At 38.5% G+C, this 21788-nt stretch overlaps 1 protein-coding gene across 1 annotated transcript in view; it reads left to right on the plus strand.

Moving 5' to 3' along the window:
* The first annotated feature begins 4207 nt into the window (after positions 1–4207).
* Positions 4208–21788, plus strand: part of TXLNB (taxilin beta) — a 31585-nt gene continuing 14004 nt past the window's right edge. Inside the window, exons 1-7 of the mRNA XM_087718354.1 lie at positions 4208–4631; positions 7937–8028; positions 11459–11629; positions 13341–13535; positions 14862–14981; positions 18235–18309; positions 20334–20426. Of these exons, the coding sequence (XP_087574480.1) occupies positions 4208–4631; positions 7937–8028; positions 11459–11629; positions 13341–13535; positions 14862–14981; positions 18235–18309; positions 20334–20426 (1170 nt within the window). The remainder of the gene's footprint in view (positions 4632–7936; positions 8029–11458; positions 11630–13340; positions 13536–14861; positions 14982–18234; positions 18310–20333; positions 20427–21788) is intronic.

The following is a 21788-nucleotide window of genomic DNA, read 5'->3' on the forward strand; positions in this document are numbered from 1 at the left end:
GTCTTACTCAGGCATTTTATAGTTAATACAGTGTTACTCTGGATGAGATGCAACTCTAGCAATGCCTTTTTCCTAATACTCAATGCAATATAATTCTGAAAAAGGTTTCAAACCAGGGTAATTATTACCAAGTATTTTTTATACTAAGCTGTAATATTTCTATATGAAAATGATAGATGGGATAATATGACAAGTATTCGTTTAGTGTCCATCTTCCTTTTACAACTCACACAACAGGAAATGATAGCTAATTGGCCAAATCTAGTTTAGTCACTCATACTCAATGCAGTGTTAAGAGAAAAGGGTATAAGCATGCAATCAAATCCCTTGTCTCACCTTATTCTTCTGTTTTAATCCAGCTTCTCTGAACTTCCATGAAATTACTAGCATTCAGAGTTTATAGTTATTTGAATTTCCTTTTACACTGAGCATAACCTAGGGAACTACTATTGTGGTACACATGCAGAAAAGCATTTGTTTCCCTGGAATACACAGATTTTGTTACAATTTCCCGAGGAGTCATTGATTTAGTTTGAGAAAGCATGCAAACAACAAAATTAGAATTGCCATCAGTTTCTATTTTCTTAGGCAGAGTGAACTCTGCTGCAACTGGGTTCATCCAGAAAATGTGTCAGATTAGTTCTTTATTTAAGACAGTGTAACACATAATCCTTTGGTTCAGAGTCACATTTCAAAGTCTTTATAGAATTCATTAATACAATATACACATGTCCATAATTCAGATATATTAGGGTATCCAAATTCACTTCTGTTTGAAACAGGTTTGTACTGTATTAATTCTCTGACTGTTGAAATTGACAAGATCACCTCCTAGTGAGAAATTGCTACCTGATGGGATGAGAAGAAACATGGTTTGCTGCAGATGCTGGACTATTATGCAATTACCCCAAACCATATACTGGTAACAGATTAACAGAGATGGAAGGGACTTGGTAGGTCATTTAATCCAACACCCCACCCAAGCAGGAGACCCTACACTATTTCTGACTGATGGCAGTCCAGTCTCTTCCTGAAAGTTTCCAGTGATGAAGCTCCCACAACTTTTGAAGGCAAGCTGTTCCAATAGTTGATTGTTCTCACTGTCAGAAAATTTCCCCTTATTTCCAGGTTGAATCTCTCCTTGTTCAGTTTCCATCCATTATTTCTTGTCTGGCCTTCAGGTACTTTGGAAAATAGCTTTATCCTCTCCTCTCTGTGGCAGCCCCTCAAATATTGGAACACTGCTATCATGTCTCCCCTGATTCTTTTTTTTTTCACTAGAGCAGCCATGCCCAGTTCCTGAAACTGTTCATCATATGTTTTAGCCTCCAGTCCCCTAACCAATGGTGAGTTGCAGGCAGTACGCCCTGGTACAGGCATACCGGAACCTGCCCGCAGCACCGGATACCGTTCCGGTTCGGTGCTCCAGAGAGCCCACCTGCCCGCCCAAGCTCCTTACTGGTCTTTTAAGTCTTCAGCGCTTCCATGCACACGCACAGCACATACAGCGCCTGCATTACCCTCCACTGAGCAGCTGGAGCGTCACAGAGGCTCACAGAGGCACTAAGATGCATGCGCACACTGCACATGTGCACACATGCTCTGCGCGGCCATGTGGATGTCACCGGGCCGTTCTAACCATACCGGTTGGAACGGGATCCGGAACCCACCACTGCCCCTAATCATCTTAGTTCCTCTTCTCTGCACTCTTTCTAGAGTCTCAACATCTTTTTATAGTGTGGTGAGCAAAACTGAATGCAATATTCTAGGTGTGATCTTACTAAGGTTTTATAGAGTGGTATTAGTACCTCGCTTGTTGAAATGGATATACAATGTCACTATCATAGGTATCAGAAGAATTAATCTTCTGGATTCTCCCTTTTATGGAGATCTGAAGGAAAATGAGGAAGTTATTTTGGACATTCTTGAGGAAAAAAAGACCCAAACAAGATGCTTAAATAGCAGACCATCTCTATCCCTGTCATTCCAGAAACATACATGTTACAAAGAGGATACCTTCCCAATGGTGTACTTTAGTGCAAGGCATTTTGTATTTTTCAGTCAGCAATAAGAAGCACCAAAAAAGCAAAACAGACAGATTTCAAGTAATTTTTAAAGTTTTTTTTCCAAATCAATAACAAAAAAGGAAAAAGATAGAACTGTTGTGGGATAAGAGCAGCCATGCTGGTGTTCTTTTAAAACTATGTGATAAGTACAGAGTAGTTATTTCTGTTTACATTCAACAACAGGAAATAATAATATAAGCAATTGTATGGAAGAGTATTCTGTGCTTTCTTTAAAGACATCAAATATGCTCTGAGCTGAATTCCCATTGGGCATACCCAGACAAAGTGCTAAGTAGTGTGGTAGTGTGATCTGGAATATATTGGAGTTAATGACTCTTGAAGAAATAAGCAGGGCTCTTGCTGTTGTTAACTTGGCTATCTGCTTCTTGCACCCAGGCTATTCTTGGCTTGTTTAAGATAGCTAGGAGGTCATCTATAATGAGATTCAAATGGTGGCCTCTTTGAGAGACGAATGGTGCTGAAGGCCTTGAAAGTGGCTGGGGTATATCCCATCCTCAAAAGGTCCAATTATTCTAGATGAGTATCATCCTGTCTCCAACCTTTCCTTTTTAGAGAAGATTGTTGGCATTTCTTCAACAGGCTGGAATTTCAGAGGATCCTGGAGAAAGCAGATTATCTGGATTAAATTCAGTCAGGGTTCAGGATGGGTTTTACATGATGACTTATGGTGGAGCCAGGATGGAGATGATATATCAGCAGCTTTCAATACGACTGACCATGGTATCCTTCTGGACCAAATGTAAGGGTAATTTTCTTCCTTCTGTGGTCATGTGGGCAGCAAGGCTATACACCAAAGACACACAGACCATTGTTAACTTCCCACCGAAGTGGAAGCAATAACAATAGCACTTAGATTTTATATATCACTCCATAGTGTTTTATAGCTTCCTCTAAGTGATTTACAGAATCAAACATATTGTCCCCAAAAATCTGGGTCTTCATTTTACCCACCTTGGAAGGATGGAAGGCTAAGTCAGAATTGAACTGCTGGTAGTCAGTAGAATTAGCCTCCAATATTGCATTCTACCTATTGGCAACTGGCATGTATTTATGATGGTTGCAGTATCCCGAGATCATGCAGTATCCCCAGACCTTTTGCGACTTTCTGACAAAGGTACCTGTTTAGTCCTCGTAGTTATGAATGACAGCCAGCAACAGCCAGGGCGTGCCTAATTTGCTCTGGCGCGGCATGGCTGAGCGCAGGCTGTCAGACGCGCAGCTATTGGCCTCCCTGCTTGACAACTCCGTATAAATAGCTGTCAAGCAGAGGGGAGGTCCCTGTCTACCGCTAACTTGTCTGCTGTTCAGTTCTGTTAATAAACTGCTGTTGACTTACCTCAGGAGCCTCCTGCCTCTTTCCTTCAGGGAACTTATCAGTACCTATTAATCTACTCACGTGTGTATGCTTTCAAACTGCTAGGTGGACAGAAGCTGAGGGAAGGAACAGGAGATCACCCTGTTGTGCTCCTGTTTCAGTTATGTTCACACAATGTTCGTGCTGGGTAGGAATTCAAGTGCAGCCCATGTGCAAGCTACCTAGTTCAACAAGGCTGTCATAAGATTATATCTATTGGGCTCTTGGGCAGTGGCGCGATTCAAATTTTTTACTACCGGTCCTGTAGGCTTGGGAGATCTGGCTTGGTGGGTGTGGCAGCAAAGGATACTGTAAAATATCCATTCCCTCCCCACTTCAAGGGAATGTTACTGCAAAATCCCCATTTCCTCCTGATCAGCTGGGACTTGGGAGACAGAGAATAGATTGGGGCAGGGCCAGTCAGAGGTGATATTTACCAGTTCTCTGAACTACTCAAAATTTCCACTACCAGTTCTCCAGAACTGGTCAGAACCTGCTGAATTCCTCTTTTGCTCTTGGGACAGAAACATTTCATCTTTTCATTGTGATGCTATATTTTATTATTTATTACTGAGATTATATACTTGCTATTACGTTAGAAGTGTAGAAAATACTGAGAATACCTACATAAACCTGTACATAAATACATTTTCTGAACAGAAACATTGCCATATGGGAAAAGCGAACTAAAATTGTCTACTTCTGCATCAGTTGTTTTGCCTCGTGTTTGTCTAAAACTGAGCTCTCTGCTGTCAGGTATCCCAGCATGGACTATGACCAAAGCACCAGTGGCCAGCCTGAACAGCAACAATCACCTTCTGCGAACAACCCTGAAGATCTGCCTTCTCAGAATTACTTCGGGAAAGCAAGTGAGACACCGCTTCTTCAGTCCCCTGAGAACACAGCCCAGGCTCAGCCTGAAACAAAGCTCTGTGATGTATCTGAGGAGCTGAGCCAACAGCTGGAGGACATTATTAAAACCTACGGATCAGCTGCCTGTCTGGTGGAGGAAGGGAATATGAAAGCAACAGACGGAGCTGAGAAAGGAGACTTGTTTAGTCCCGAAGATGGGGTCTATGAAGATGGCCATGATGAGCCTGAGAAAGACCAGGCCCCTTTGGGGGACGGCTCAAAGGAGGCCAGTATTCCAAAAGAACAAAAACTGGAAAAGAAAATCTTGAAAGGATTAGGCAAGTAGTTAATCATGTAACTGAAGTGCAGAATTTAAATGGTCTTTGCTTGTATCAGGGTAAACATGACAAGGGTCTTTGTAAAAGGTCAGCATTTGACACTGATCCCATGTGCTTTCTTCTCCACATTGCAAAAAAAAAGGGTAGGATTTTTCTGAAAAATGGGGACTTGCTTTGTTTTCAAGTGAAATATTTGGAAAATTAGAAAAAAAATGAATTTTAGGCAACAATAATAATAGGAGTGAGCAGTAATTGATCAATAATGGGCACTTTTGTACGTTGGGCTCCAGATGTGCCAGTGTGTTCATTTTTATTTATCCTGCATTTCTTAGGTCAAGATACAATGCAGATGGGAATCTCCCCTCATTTTATTCCCACAGCAATTCCCTTTGAATCAGTGAAGATTCAAAGTGAGGATTAAAATCACCCAATTAGTTCATTGATGGAATAAGAATTTGCATCTAGGTCTTCTCAGCCCAACATCCCAGTCTGTCACACTGGCCTTCTCAATCTTTTGATGTGTTAAATAATGCAATCTTCTCCTATGTAATGTCTATTACATAGACATGTAATAGACATTACATTCTATGAAACAAATGATATAGTTATTTTATTTTTATTGTTAAATGCATCCCTACCTTTCTGCTTATATACCCACTAGAAGGGCTTACAATAATGTAAGCAAAATGCAACAGTAAAATATACTGTATATACTCACAGATTAACTGAGAATTTTAGGCACCAACATACACCCCCCAAATTGGGTTCAGCTTATCCATGAGTATGTACAATAATTTTTAAAAGCTTGACTGGTGAGATCATTTTTCCATTGTCCTAAATGCTGAAAAAGTGGAGAGGCAAAAACACCTCCTTACAAAGAGCTTTCTGAATCCTGAAAGTCATAAGAGGTACCGTGTTTTTCGGAGTATAATACGCCCTGGAGTATAAGATGCACCAAGGTTTTGAAGAGGCAAATTTTTAAAAAAGTAGGTAGGTAAATAGAGGAATAGAGAGGGAGAGAGAGAAATACAGTAGGTAGGTAGGGAGAAAAAGAGAGTAGTTAGGTAGGTAGGTAGATAAAGGGATAGAGAGAGAGAGAAATAGGGAGAGAGAAAAAGAGAGAGAGAGAAATACAGTAGGTAGGTAGGGAGAGAGAGTGTGTGTGTAGGTGGGTAGGTAGATAGAGGGATAGAGAGAGAGAAATAGAAGGAAATAGAGAGAAATACAGTAGGTAGGTAGGGAGAGAGAGTGTGTGTGTAGATAAGTAGGTAGGTAGGTAGGTAGGTAGGTAGGTAGGTAGGTAGGTAGGTAGGTAGGTAGGTAGGTTAGAGAGATAGAGAGAGAAATAGAGAGAGAGAGAAATACAGTAGATAGGGAGAGGGACAGAGATTAGGTAGGTACGTAGGTAGAGGGGGGGGAGAGAGAGAGAAATACAGTAGGTAGGCAGGGAGAGAGTGAGAGTAGGTAGGTAGATGTTTCCAGGTGTATTTATCCATGTGCTGGAGAAGGAAATAGCTGACAATCTGCAGCACCTAAGACTTAGTTTTTGCTGGCACAGTACTTGATCAATGTAATTCTCATCAATCATTTAAAGAGCTGTCCAAAAGGGGAAAAAAAGTTTTGCACTCTTCAAACCTCCCAAAAATGACCTGTTTTTTTTTAAAGGCATAAATAGCCTTAGGGGGGCTTGCAGAGTGCTCTGTGGGGGCAAAAATGGGCCCATTTTTTGTCAAAAAATTGCATGCATAGCCTTATGGAGGCTTATAGAGTGCTGCTGAGGGCTTTGGGCACATAAACGGTCCATTTTATGCTCATTTCTGTCCTCCCCAGCCCCCAGGAGCTCTCTGAAAGCCTCCATAAAGGTATGCACAGCCATTTTGGTGAAGAGGCGGGGCTTCGGGAGGCAAAAATGCTGTATTTGATGTGTAAGACACACCCAGATTTTCAACTTCTTTTTTGAGGAAAAAAGGTGCGTCTTATACTCCGAAAAATACGGCAGTCCTCGACTTATGACCACAATTGAGCCCCAAATTCCTGTTGCTAAATGAGACAGTTGCCCCATTTTATGGCCTTTCTTGCCACAGTTGTTAAGTGCCACTGCAGTTGTCAAGTTAGTGATACGGTTGTTAAGTGAATCTGTAGATTTCTTTCATTAGACATGTCAGTTTTGCTATCTCCATCGGGTCCCTAATGTCACATATCCAATCTTCCAGGTGTGGATGTTCTTTATTTTTCCATTAATTTGTCCATTTCTGCCCATATAATTATCTTGCTGCATTTCATATCATATACCACTATGCATTTTACTCAGTCCTTCTTTCATTAACTCTAATAAGTACAATTCTGCTTTCATCTGACAAGAGATTCTTACTATGAATGAAGGCAAATATATGTTTCCCAGGATAATGTGGCAGGATCGAATCTGAGTCTCAGAGACTGAGGTTCCCAGAACATGGGCTCCAGCACAACTCTTGAAAGCTCAGAAAACTAAACCTGGCCCCAGTTACTAACTCAGACTGGATCCCTATTATTTTCACCAATGTCCTTTGGATCGCTGACCCAAAATATTTTCGTCACTTTACAAGTCTGTTACATATGATATTATGTTTCATCCCCTCTTCCACATTTCCAACATTTACGATACTTGAAACATCCTTACACATTTTTGATAGTAATTTAATTTTAGTAATTTAATAAATTTGTATGCCGCCCAATCCCATAGGACTTGATAGCTTCACAATTGTCAAATACCATCTATACATCAATTTGTAAAAACTTTCTCTTAAATTATTGCACAAAGTGAATTTAGTTTTGATGGGATTCTATTCCAACCCTTTCATGTAGATGTTAATCCGCATAGGGAACAAGATAGAATTATATAGAACATGATTTGCTAGTGACAAGAAAATTGAATAGTAGTCCCTATGGTATTTTGTGGCTAAACCCTAATCCTAAAAGTCAGAATTGAACAGGACTGAAAAATAGGGCCCAACCCTAAGGGACATCCTGAAAATATAATATTAACATGTAGATTTCTGAATTATTTTAGCTTGTCCTCTTACAACATTATTATTTTAATTTGTGGGTAAAAAGTGGGTATAAAATTTCTGCAGCAATAGAAAAGGAGACCATGGAATGCATCATCAGCAGGTGTTCTATGCATCACCTTCCTGATCTTTTAAAATACAGAAGCAATAAAACTGAATTAGTCACAGTTTTCTGATTAAAATATATTCATACAATCTTAATTTTGTCTGATAATTCTCACTTTGATCATAGTCTGTTGTCCTATTTTCCTGATTCAGGAAAAGAGGCTACCCTGCTGATACAACATCTGACCAAGCTGAATACAGCAGAAGAAAAATTGGAGCTCTTATTTAAGAAGTATGCAGAACTGGTTAGTATGAAGATCCATTTGGGGGGGGAGGGGAGGGACTGTTTAAAAACATGTCTCTGGTGCAAAATGACCAGATTGCAACCTGATGGCAGATACAGTATATTTTTAAGATCCCTGATAAAGCATTGAAAATGCCATTTTAAATTTGGGGAAAGGAAAGTTCCTCCACTCATTTGCCTTTCTTAGTTATACTGTATAAGATACACAAGTATCATCAGTCATGCTTTTGACAGGACAAGTAGACGTACAGGTGAGTCTCAGTGGTGGGATTCCATTTTTTTTACTACCAGTTCTGTGGGTGTGGCTTGGTGGGCATGGCATGGCTTGGTGGGCGTGGCTTGGTAGGCATGGCAGGGGAAGGACACTGTAAAATCTCCATTTCCTTCCCACTCCAGGGGAAGGATACTGCAAAATCTCTTCTGATCAGCTGGGACTTGGGAGGCAGAGAATAGATGAGGGCTGGCCCAGTCAGTGGTGGTATTTATTGGTTCTCCAAACTATTCAAAATTTCTGTTACCGGTTCTCTAGAACTGGTCAAACCTGCTGAATACCACCTCTGGTGAATCCATAATAGGAGGTTTAGCTATATTCCGTCTGTTCCTTCCATTGGAGACCCTTAAGGAACTCAATATTGGCTTTATATATGTATAATAAAGCATCTAACCTAGTATAATAAACTGGGACCTTTCTTCATAGATACTTCATCATAGCAGAAACATGGCCTGGAAAATTCTATCCTAATCCCATTATTGTCTTTATTGGAATCCCTGCCGATACGTTGTCCTCAAGAGACTGAAATTGTAGCAGTAACTCTTGTAAATGGCTAGGCTGAGGGAACTCCAATCATCCTTTTCCTACTGGATTTCTCAATAGCCTTTGACCACAATATTCTCTGCCAGCTGGAAGGATAAGCTTTGGAGGACAACCATACTAGAATGTTTCTTTTCTTTCATAAGGATGTAATTCCAGTCAGTGACCTTGGGGGAAGAGAGGTCAGACCTTGAATACTCCAGTGAGGAGCTCCTGGGTCTTGACTCCCTCCTTCATTTTTTAAATATGTCTGAATGTAGTCTGTTAAGTCACACATTGCTTCAAAGGGAGGCATCACTAATATTTATGTTAATAAATATATATCTCCATCTGAGACAAATGGGGGCCCACTCCACTCCCAATGCATTTGAAGTCTGTCAGTATAGACAGTAAGGGAGATGACCTTGACAGAAATATTCAAAAACTATTACATAGGCAAAGAGAGATGAAGCATTACTTAACCTTGGAGACATGATTATATTTGGAAGTAACTTGAGGCAAATAGCTACATGATTCACTGGGATATAAGAAGAAAAAGCAGGATTCAAGATTCTGTTATTATAACTTACTTTAATAAATTGTAGTTGTGGCTTTTCTATGAAGTCAATTTCCAGATCTACCTACGTAGTGGGCCACCTATCCAAGTCTGGAAGGGGAAAAATGGGTTCAGACTCAACCCAAGAAAAATGGTTGTTAAATTAGAAAGCAAAAGATTGCATTAACTTTAATTCTAGACAAGGTTGTCTTTTTCTTGAAAGAACCGATCCACAATCTAGAGATTTATCTGGAATCATAGTTCCTACTGGAAGTGACCATGATCAAAAAGCTCTTTCCTCAGTTTTGTTTACTGCACTGGTTGTGGCCCATTCTTGGAATGGAGAGGGGGGCACTGAATACAATCACTCATATTGTTGCCTCTCACCTGGATTACCTTAATTCATATTAAATGGGGCTGCCCTGGATCCAGAATCTTCAGCTGCTACAGAATGGACCTGCCTGTGTGATAAGAGGACAGACCCATTAGCCCCTGGCAGTTTGTTTTTGAGTATACTTCTAGGGTTAATCATCTATTATCACCTATTTTAAGTTGAGTCTACTCATCTGATGCATGCAAGTGAAGAGTACTTTTCAAGGGGAGAGCCGAGCCGAGGTGGCGCAGTGGTTAAATGCAGCACTGCAGGCTACTTCAGCAGTTCTGCAGTTCAGCTGTTCAAATCTCACTAGCTCAGGGTTGACTCAGCCTTCCATCCTTCCGAGGTGGGTAAAATGAGGACCCGGATTGTTGTTGGGGGCGATATGCTGACTCTGTAAACCGCTTAGAGAGGGCTGAAAGCCCTATGAAGCGGTATATAAATCTAACTGCTATTGCTATTGCTATTCCATCTATGGAGACTTCTAAAAAAAATGAGATTTGAAAGCAGGCCATCCATTCAGTGGTTCCTTTCTATGGAAAGCTTGCCCTTAAAGGAAAATGGATTGCCTTCCCTTGTGATCTTCTGAAAGCTTGTTGAGGCCTATATATTTCAGAACGTCTTTAGACTGCAATAATATTACCATGGCATATTCATTGTGCTGTGTCATATGCAGGGCAACAAAATTTTAGATCCCAATTTTGTTACCCTACATATGACACAGCACCATGAATATGCTATGGTAGAATTATTGCAGGGCTATGCAGTCATTCTTTTTTATTATATTCTTCTTGTTATGAAGAATTGCTGGCCTGTAGACTGTTAATTAGTCAGCTTGATAAAAGAGGTATTGTAGGAGGAGAATGATAGTCTATGATTGAAAACAAATCAAGAATCTGTAGCACCTTTCCCAACTAACAATCTTATTAAGTGCTTTTGGCACTTTTATTTCATGTATTTATTTATTCAATTTCCATAGTCACCCATTTCAATTCAGTTAACTAAGTGGCAAACAATATCATAATAATGAAAGCCATAAAACATTTAAAAAGTTATATTATTATATATTCCTTGTTACATATAATCTATATAAAATCCAAGTGGGATTGGACACACAAATTCCTTTGATCACACTTGGCCAATAAAGAATTGATCTGTTCTGTTCTACATGTATGAAAGTTGTTAGTTGGATTTTATCATAAGCCTTGAAATAAATTGTGCTAGATAGAAAAGGTATTACCAGATTTCTGAATAAAAGAGATGTAAAATTCTTCATTCATAAATGCATTCTCTGCCATCTATTCCATCTCCCATCACTTAGCCAGAATTTTTAACATTCCCTCTTCCAGGCATCAAACTGAATTGCACATCACTTAATTTTACTTTAAACATTAATTGGGGTGATCCTTGATTTCTCGTTTAATTTTGGTGTGAATGAAACCAAGCCAAACATTTTGGGTATTTTTTTTCCTCATTCGTCACCTATCCACTGCCATTGCAAATTAGAAAATCTATTTTTAAAGATTATTTGGAAGAAAATTAGCTTTTTTTCTTCTATGAAATCTAAATAAATTCCACTTACAATTCCAAATATTCATGTTACTTGCAGAGGAGTGCGTGTGTGTGTGTGTTGTCTATTAAATGCCTAAGAACAGCCTTGTTCCAAGATCTCTTGTTTTCCTTATTTATTCTTGTCAACATACTTTCAGTTGGAAGAACATCGTTCTGAACAAAAAAAGCTGAAGTATCTGCAGAAAAAACAGGCCCAGCTCATGAAGGAAAAAGACCAATTACAGAGTGAACACAGCAGAGCCATCCTGGCCCGGAGCAAATTGGAGAGTCTTTGTAGGCAACTCCAAAGACACAACAAAACCCTGAAGGTAATGAGAAAAGAAGATCTTTAGGGGAGGTCAGGAGGAAAAGTTACGTTCACTTGACATTCTTAGTTGGTTCACAATAGATTGGTAAGGATCTTTCACTCTTAAATATTGGACATTAGTAGCAACAAAATGGTTTCCTGCTTCTGTCTAAACTGTACTCTGGAAAGAATTAAAAGCTGCTTCTGTATTGTGCCTAATTTAATTTTGTCTCCTGGATACCCACTTTTATCTAAAACAACTGAAGCCTGATTTACAGACATATAACCCAGATTATTCCATTGATATCTCCAGTGGCAATGCATGGAAACTGGTGCTGTTATCATGCTTTTCTTCAGTTTTATGTGCATCAACAAAGTGTGAGGTATATGAGTGGCCCAGTGATGGGATTCAATTTTTTTTACTTTCGGTTCTGTGGCATGGCTTGGTGGGTATGGCGTAGCTTGGTGGGCGGGCTTGGTGGGCATGGCAAGGGAAGGATACTGTAAAATCTCCACTCCCTCCCCACTCCAGGGGAAGGTTACTGCAAAATCCCCATTTCCTCCAATCAGCTGGGGCTCAGGAAGCAGAGAATAGATGGGGGGCAGAGCCAGTCAGAAGTGTTATTTACCAGTTCTCTGAACTACTCAAATTCAATTTCTATTCCTCAAGAAATAAAATAGTCAATAATGCAACTACAGAAATTGGTCCCAGTCTCATGTTGGCCACTATTAGATCATTGCTCCTTCTAGCTTTAAGATGCCAAAAGTAATGTAAATACATGTGCCTGGCTGCAGATGTGTCCTACATCTAATGTAAGCTAATGTATAATAATTAAAGCAGCATCCAAAGCCCAATAAGTACAGTATAAGCTCAGATATATAACAATCCTTAATCATCCTTCGCTGATTTCAGAAAATTAATACTGGACCTAGCTGATATTTTGTTGGAAAGATACCAAGAAATCATAGGATCATATGTTACATGTAGAAGATTTTTTTAAAAAAAATCTTGGAGGACTGCAATTGCAAACAATTTCCAGAGGACCACATAAAATTATAACGTTTCCACAAATTTCCATGAATAATAAAGTTTTCATGAATAATACTACCTTACCTTAATCCTAGAAATCTGGTGTTTTCTTATACTCCCTTGAGCCCTACACGTCTGGGAGAGAATCAACCTAGAATTAATTTCCTGACTGTTAGAACAATTAATCAGTGGAACGGCTTTGCCTCCAGAGGTTGTGGGTTATCCATCACTAGAGGTTTTTAAGAAGAGATTGGACAACCATGTGTCTGAAATGGTACAGAACAGTGGTTCTCAACCTGTGGTCCGTGGTCCCCTGGGGGGGCCTTGATATCATCACAGGAAGTCTGAAAGGCTTGAAGAAATGTTATGATTTCAACCTTGAATTAAATCTTGGGCAATCCATGGTCCATGGCCACAAAAAGTATTTAGAGGGTCCATGGTGAAGAAAAGGTTGAGAACTAATGTACAGAGTTTTCTTCTTGAGCAGGAGATTGGACTAGGAGACCTCCAAGGTCCCTTCCAACTCTGTTATTCTGTTAAAAGAAACCAAAAGGTAATTTGCTCATTACCATTGGGATAATACTATAATAGTACAATGCTATTGGGGTAGCAGCTGGTGAAGAGGAATAGGAATCTGCTTTTCTACTTCTTTCTGGATGAAGCTGCAATGATGAAGAGGGCTGACTCAATTGTTGCATTACAGGAGGAGACACTTCAGCGAGCAAGAGAAGAAGAAGAAAAGAGGAAGGAGATCACGAATCATTTCCAGGGCACACTGAATGATATCCAGGCACAGATTGAGCAGCAAAGTGAGAGGAACATGAAGTTGTGCCAGGAAAATTCTGAGCTGGCTGAGAAACTGAAAAGCATCATTGATCAGTATGAAGTCAGAGAGGAGGTAATAGCAATGTGACAAGTAGCCTTTGTTTAGCACTGCCTCAAAGAACAATCGTTTGCAGTTACATCTGTGATAAAAAATTTAAAAAGTAACTCTGTGACCAATCCTTTCATTTATAACCCTCACAGGTCTGTAAAGCAAAAGAAAACTGAAGTTAATGTCATAAGTACAATCGCATTTTAATTTAGTGACCACTTCACTAAACAACCAAGTGACTGGTTCCAATTATGGTTGCTATACAAGGATGCCCTGCATTCTCTGGGATGTTTCTCCAAAGTTGAGAGTTATACTTAGTCTTATGGCACTGGAGTAATAGTAACTATCCTTCTGTCCCAGACTGTAAATGTTACAGGTATTTTGCAAATTATGCAAAATCAATAAGCATTTATTCCCCTTGCAATTTCCAACTTTACTAAAGCTAAACAGTCTAAGCTATACTTTGGACTACTAGGGGTTTTGCCTGTCGTCTGTTTTTGTGCATTGTACCTTAATGATGAGTTCTTGAGATGAGTCTTGTTTGGGGATTTTCTTTCATCTCTTTCCCAAAGAATAGAGCTATTAGTGTAGTTTTGTTATGTGTTCTTCCCTTCACTGCAGCTATCATGCCATAGAACTTTTATTCTGGTCTCAATCCTTGTAGTTTAATCATTCCATTTTGTTTGTATTTAAACAACTAATGTATTTATTCAACAAGTCTGAGGATCAGTAAGTTAATTGAAGCCCATGAGGTGTTGTTTTATTGCTGATTGAGTTTGCCTCCATTTTAAGTTTTTATATGGTTGTAGTTTGATGTTTATTTTGGTATTGTGCTTTTTATGTAATGTTAGTCACCTAGAGTTGCTATGGTGAAATGTGCAGCCATATAAATTGAATAAATAAATATATCCAGGAAAATAAACATGTTTGGAATGCTACAAATGAATTTCAGCAGCTATAGAGAAATTATGATGCATAAACTAAGAAAATTCTATTTACTTGATCTTGTGTAGCTTGTAATTTTACAGTTGTTTTTATAGGGGATACTTAATATCTTTAAATAATTTAAAAATCTACAACCTCCAACAAGCAGAAGGTGAAATAATTTTGCAACACTTCTGCTGTTTTTCGTATGTTGTTAACAGTGAAATTCTGTACTTGCCTACTCAAAAAATAATTCCTAATGAGACTTACAGCATTCTCAAATTCATAGAGATGGTACAGTTCTTACTCATGTACTCTAGCGTTCACCCCATCTCTCTCTCTCTCTCTCTCTCTCTCTCTCTCTCTCTCTCTCTCTCTCTCTCTCTCTCTCTCTCTCTCTCTCTCTCTCTCCCCCCCCCCTTCCAGCATCTTGATAAAATATTTAAGCACAGGGAACTTCAGCAGAAACTGGTAGATGCCAAGTTGGAACAGTCACAAGAGGTTATGAAGGAAGCTGAAGACAGGCATCAGCGAGAAAAGGAATATGTATTCATTTTTTCTTTAGTTGTTTATGTATAGTTTGTGTTCACGTCTGAAATGTTGTTTGTTTGCTTGTTTGTTTGATATCGTGTCCTTTATTTTTTACAACTCAAGTTGTAAAATATTCCTGTCTTCTATTTTATCCACATCAACTTTCTGAGGTTGGACTGGGGTAGAATGACTGGCCCCAAGTCGCCCAGAAGGCTTTCATACCTGAGGCCTAGAATTGATGGCCTCACACTCTCTCTCTCACACACACACAGAGCAATGAACTCATTTGTCTTGATATTTGACATTTTTCCTTAGGACAGGGGTGTCAAACTTGCCATAGCATGCCTTCATGTGATGTATCGCAACTTTTTCCCCCTTTGCTGAAATGGGGGGTGGGCATGGCCAGCGCGTGCAACCGGCCTGCGGCCCGCAGGTTTGAGATCCCTGCCTTAGGAGTTCTAGGTGTACCTATAGTCTTCCATTATTTTTTCTGGAATTTTGTGATTAGTATTAGTTGAGTTAAGATATGATCTATCCAGAGATTGCTTAACTCCATAACTGAGTAATAATTTGAACCCATATTCTTCCTATCCAATCTACTATCGGTTGTTCTCATTTAACATGCTCAGCGACCATTTGAAATTATAATGGTGCTGAACCATTATATGATACTTATGAAATATCCTTGTACTTAGTTTTAATAGATCCATTGACAAGCTGTCTATTTTTAAATTAAAATATCTCAGTAGGTTATGATTCAAAAATTCATTTGAATGTTTAACAGATTTTGCAATAGTATCTACAGCATAATATATTCTTTGCTGCATACCAAATGAGGAAAAAGCTGATCATTAGATTTTATATCAGCCCAAAATGCTTTTGCTTTGAAATTGCTTAAAGTTGCATTTTGCATTAGCAGCAGAATAACTCTGCTGCCACCTGGTGGCCTTCATGTTTATTTGCTGCTTCCTGGCATGCAATCCAGCTCAATTCTCCTATAATTTAAAATAATTTTTAAAAGTATTGATCATATTCAAAACATATGTAATGCAATGCTCAAAGATTAAATATCCTTTAACCCAAACTTTGGTAAATATTGTTCAGTAGAAAAAATTCCTTTTCTACATTTGTTTAAAAATTTATTATTTCCCAGATCCCTCTCACACAGAAACAATTTTAATTTTTCATTGCAAAATGGTGTGATTATATGATACACTCCAAGAAGTAGGTGAGGACAAAATAAAAAAGAAACTGATTCAATATAAAAATTAAAACTAATTTTATTTGCATTAATTTTATTTACATTAAATTAAGAGCATATTACTTAAATGTACCGTAGTTTATAATTAACCACTTCCATGAATATAATTTCCTTCAATTCCAATGAAAAATTACAATCTAATGTGAACTTCTGGGAGGGACTCCAATACAGCCAATATTTTTCACCATCCACAGGCTCTGGAGGCTTTCCCCACCCTGCGGAAGACCGAAAATCAGCTGACCAGCGCATGCCTCAGATATGGCTCCGAGTGCCACCTGTGGCACGCATGCCATAGGTTCGCCATCATGGTCCTAGGGCAACACCTTACACTTCTGATCCACAAGTTGCATTAGTTGCCAGTTTACTTCCAGGTCCAATTCAGAGTGCTGGTTTTAACCTTTAAAGCCCTTCATGGCATAAAAGCAGGTTACATGAGGGACCACCTCTGCCCATTTGTATCAGCCCATCCCATTAGGTCACAGAGAGAAGGCATGCAGTGGATACCTTGGCCAGAAAATTACATTTGGTAGATCCTAGGAGATATGCCTTCTCTGCTGTAGCACCTGCAATACAGAATATCCATTCCTCCTGATTGGCGCATTCCTTTTGATTTTTTTGAACAGCCTTCCAGATTTGGTTATGGTGCCAAGTCAGCAGCTGCTAGAGAATCAAACATTTGTCTCAGTAACTTCACTGTTGAGGGAGGCCATTTTTATCCTCTCTTCTATTGAGCATAATACTATGTTTAAAATCCACAATATTTTTGTTTGTATGTTTATTACTGTGGATTTGTTTTTAATCTGCTATTCTATTGGCTATTTTATCTATTCTTTTGTGCCACCCAAAGTTCCCTTTGGTGAGATGGACAGCTATATAAATTTAATTAATAAATAAAAATGAAATAACATTAGCCCTTCTTTATTTCTAGGAGCAAATAAAAACAACCAACTGCATTCAGGAATTGTATATTCTTTATGAGTTGGCTTTCCCTTCCATCATATTTTATTAATAAAAGCACCAATACCAGCGCAGAACTTTTCTGATTTGGAAGATAACTCCAGGCGATACAATTCGCTTTTAAAAATAAATGTTAATTGAAAATATTGCTTTGAACAGTTGCTTTTATTACAAATAGCTCCCAGATTTGTCTTGTAAATTAAATGTGTCAAGTTGAGCTGTAGAGTAGAGAGAGCAAAATAAAACTCATTAATGAGCCAGAACAAATTACACATAGAAGCAGTTTCTGCCTCATCTGTTCTATTTGGTTATGGCAGGTAAAAACTAATTCCAGTTGAAATAGGTGGCTATGCGGCTCTGGCAAAACATTAAGCATTATCAAAATGTGGATAGTTTGCAGGATTAAGAATTAAGTCTGAAATTTAGATCTCAGAATATTTGTCACCCCACTTTAACAGTCATTCCCTCTGCTTTGCTATCAACCTCACCACGCTACATGGATTTTATTTTAATCTTTGTTGTTTCTCACCAAAGCATGGAGGATTTTAAAAGGACAACGTTCTGAAAACCTCATGAAAAGCCATATGAGGATTTTATTAGATTTATAGCGCTTATTTTAAAAAACATTGCCTAGAGGTGAAGACACTCATCTCCCATTTGGAAGGTTGAGCGTTCAATCCTAGGTAGCGACAGATGTTTCTCTATCAGGATGTAAAGTGTAAATAGCTGCTGAGAATTCAGCATAGGTGTCAGGAAGGGCATCTAGCTAGTAAATACTCAGCTTCATTCAGTCGCCCTGACTCCACCCCGATAAAAAGGGATTACAGGGCCATAAAAAGAAGAAAGAAAGAAAAAAGACTATACTATGTTACCAGAACAAAAAGACTTGTTTAAAAAAGTAATTTCATATATTTTTTGGATTCCATTCATTTCATTAGATATTAATCAAACATGCAATATTTTACAAATAGCAAAGATTTGCAAAGATTTTTTAAAAATGTGAATTACTTGATCTTTCAAATATTGTATGCATTCTTAAATCCCAAATAGCTACTTACCCAAGCAGCAGAATGGAAACTACAGACAAAAATGCTAAAGGAACAAGAGACTGTTCTCCGGGCTCAGGTAAAATAAGGCCATTGTTTCTATTATGTACTTTTTCCAACTGGTCCTGTTCAACTTATTAGCTGTGTAAAAGTGGATAAAATATAGCTAATCTTATTTATGTTCAAATCCTCTGAAAGTATACGGGTAGCATGCAGTAGATTAAATAGTTATGAATTATTACCATGGAGCAGTCCATACCTTTTAATGGAAACTGTGTTTGGATATCGCAATCTAATTAACCTGGAATTGAGAAAAATTGAGGAAATTTGACTTATTTTTCTTGTCTTTCTTCCATCTATTCCTTTTTATTTTAAAAATATTTTCTCTTAAAAAAAAAAAAATTTAAAGCCAGCATGCGCTACTCTGTTTCATGTCTAGAATGAATTCATGAAATTCAGCAAATGTTAGATGTTTACCATTTTTTACCATCCATTTTTATTATTAAGGAATATATTAATTTATGGAATCAACAACAAGCATTTGAGCCAACCTATGCTATAACAGCTACAACAACAGAGGTCAAAGAGTAATTGAAATTATGCAATGTTATAGCAATAGCAGTTAGACTTATATACCGCTTCATAGGGCTTTCAGCCCTCTCTAAGCGGTTTACAGAGTCAGCATATCGCCCCCACAGTCTGGGTCCTCATTTCACCCACCTCGGAAGGATGGAAGGCTGAATCAACCTTGAGCCGGTGAGATTAGAACCGCTGAACTGCAGATAACAGTCAGCTGAAGTACTGCACTCTAACCACTGCGCCACCTCGGCTCTTTATATCAAGGATGGTTGAATATTTGAAGCTGGGTTTTGTCCAAGATAGGAAAAGCAGTGAAAACAAAAAATATTTTGTCCTAATTACACATATTATCTCCCAAACTTCATATAGCTAAATAAGTGGGATTATCTACATCTGTTTAGCATTTAGGAACATCTTAAGGCAGGGGTGTCAACTCAAGGTCCGGGGACTGGATCCAGCCCACAAGGTGCTTAAATCTGGCCCGAAGGGCCACCCTGGAAACAGCAAAGGACCAGCACACATTGCTTCTGCCAGCTGAGCTCAGGAGGGACACCTCCATTTTCACTGACAGACGGTTGCAGGATGCAATCGCAGCTGGAAACGAAACTTGCATGGGCCCGATTTCAATGGCAGAAGGTCGTAGGAAGCCTTTGCAGCCAAAAATGTGCTCGGGAGTCTGTTTTCACCGGCAGAGCCCTTGGGCCACCATAGGCACCCCCAACACATGTGATATTGAGTTGGCCACGCCTCCAAGGTCAAACACAACCTGATGTGGCCCTTAATGAAATAGAGTTTGACACCCGTCTTAAGGGCTAACAATTTGCAATTTTAAACATTAGAAATAGTGAAATTGTTAGGAAACTATTCTTTATGCCATGTTGATCATGTAAGGCAGGGTGTCAAACTCGCAGCATCACGTGACAGTGTGACTTTTCTCCCTTTGCTAAATCGGGCGTCCGTGGCCAACATGTAATGCATCTGGCCCGGGCTGCGAGTTTGACACCCCTAATACAAGACATTGGATTCCTTTATCCCAATACTAGCACCCTCTCTTACCTGGGTCAGCAGGGCAGGGAGAGGCAACCTATGGCACTCCAATTTATTGCTGGAAATCCAAGTAGCCTGGAGAAACATGAAGAATTCTGGGAGCTGAATTGTGAGGAATTATTTAGTAAAAAAAGTTTAGTAAATGCATCTGGAATGCCTACAAGCTGTCATAATTACCTAACTCTTCAGAAGGAAAAGCTAATGAATCTCCTTAATATAAGTTCCTTTAGGATCCTCCCACTCCTTAGTTACACCACATCCCAATTTTTCAGGAACATCTTGATTTTATAGACAGCTTTGAAGAGGATGGAAATTTCTTCTTCCACAAACTTTTAAGATACCTTTAAATTCCAAGCTAAAAGTTTCATCTTACTATCTTTCTGCAATCTTTTGAATTGAACTGAACTGAATTGAGTGCTCTTATTGTGCAATGGTGTGTGTAACTGACCACTCTCCTCCCTCCCCCTTTGATTGCAGCTGACACTCTATTCTGAACGTTTTGAAGAATTTCAGAAAACGCTAACAAAAAGCAATGAAGTGTTTGCCAACTTCAAGCAAGAAATGGACAAGGTGGGTTACACATTGCATTTCCACCCTAGGCTTTCCATGTTGTTAAATGACATCACTGAATGTCTTTCAAGTTGATTTTATTTGGTTTTCAAGACTTTCCAACAATTTTTTATTTATAAAGCTATAACTTCTTTACTGATAATCTAAGGATCTGCTGGAAATTAGATTTCTCTCTCATGATTCCAGATATTTAGATCAGTTCATTTATTTAGCTTTTGTTGTATAAAATCTTGAGGTTTTGGTTGGTTGGTTTCGCTAGTAAAGAATATAAAATAGGGCTGGAGCTTTCAGGGTTTTAGAAACCACTAATCAAATAAATAGATGGTTCAGTCATGTGTAGACTGGGAGTAACTATTATGTAGTTTATGGCATTTTCCAGCCCTTCCATTTATCCTTCAGAGTTCTCCAATGTCACAGCCTTCAAATACAGTGACAATTGATGATACAATTTTCTTCATGTTTTAGAAAGGAATGCTTATTTTTAAAGGCCCTGTAAGGGGATAAATACAAAATTCTGTCCTCACCATTTCTGATGATATCAGTGTAGTACAATTCTCTGAACTTTGAGTTTGCGGCATAATATGAAAATGTCCGTGTTAGAGACATAAAATGTTCATGTTGTAATTATTAAGGCCATTTGTATTACTATGATTTATTTGCAAAACATGGGACTCTGAAGGTCATAGCATTAGCCATAATAAAATGAAGGTCATAGCATTAGCCATAATAAAAACTGTATTTATAAACACAACTCCCTACTTTGTTCTAATGCCATTCTTTTAGTTCACTTGCTTTGTTATCTTGTAAGCATTTTCATTTAGAGACATGAAAAGACTGTGAAGTTCTTGATAATCCTGGTTTATCAAACTATGAAAGAAGCCCTACTGCTAGGAGCCACACACCATGTTTTAAAAAGCTCAGGAAAGAGTTATCAGATGATAGAATCATTAATTCATTTGGTTACATTTATAATAGTTCAGAATGTTAATGGAATAGAATTAAATGGTATTAAACTGAAGAACAGATTCTTATGAAAAATGTTTCATGCTGATGTCAACCCTACAAACTATTTAAGAAGCTGATAATTGGCATGTTTTCAGTTTATTCACTGTTTGGAATTATCCACAAAATCGCCACTAAGTTGTCATTGTATTATTCTTTTTTTTAAAAAAAAAGTGGAAAACACATATAAATTGATTATGCTATTGCAATAGCATTCTATGTAATCACCTACTTCTGCTAGCCTAATAGGGGGGGAAATCAAGTGTTATATCTGTATTCACATGCTTCTGTTTTGTAATATTACATACAGATTAATATTTACTCTGATGATCTCCACAAAGGGAAAAAAAGAGCAAAGAT

The sequence above is a fragment of the Thamnophis sirtalis genome, unplaced genomic scaffold (genome assembly GCF_051295495.1).
Source record: "Thamnophis sirtalis isolate CommonGarterSnake01/CBP01778 unplaced genomic scaffold, rThaSir2_p1.2 scaffold_6, whole genome shotgun sequence".
In the NCBI taxonomy this organism is placed as follows: domain Eukaryota; kingdom Metazoa; phylum Chordata; class Lepidosauria; order Squamata; family Natricidae; genus Thamnophis; species Thamnophis sirtalis.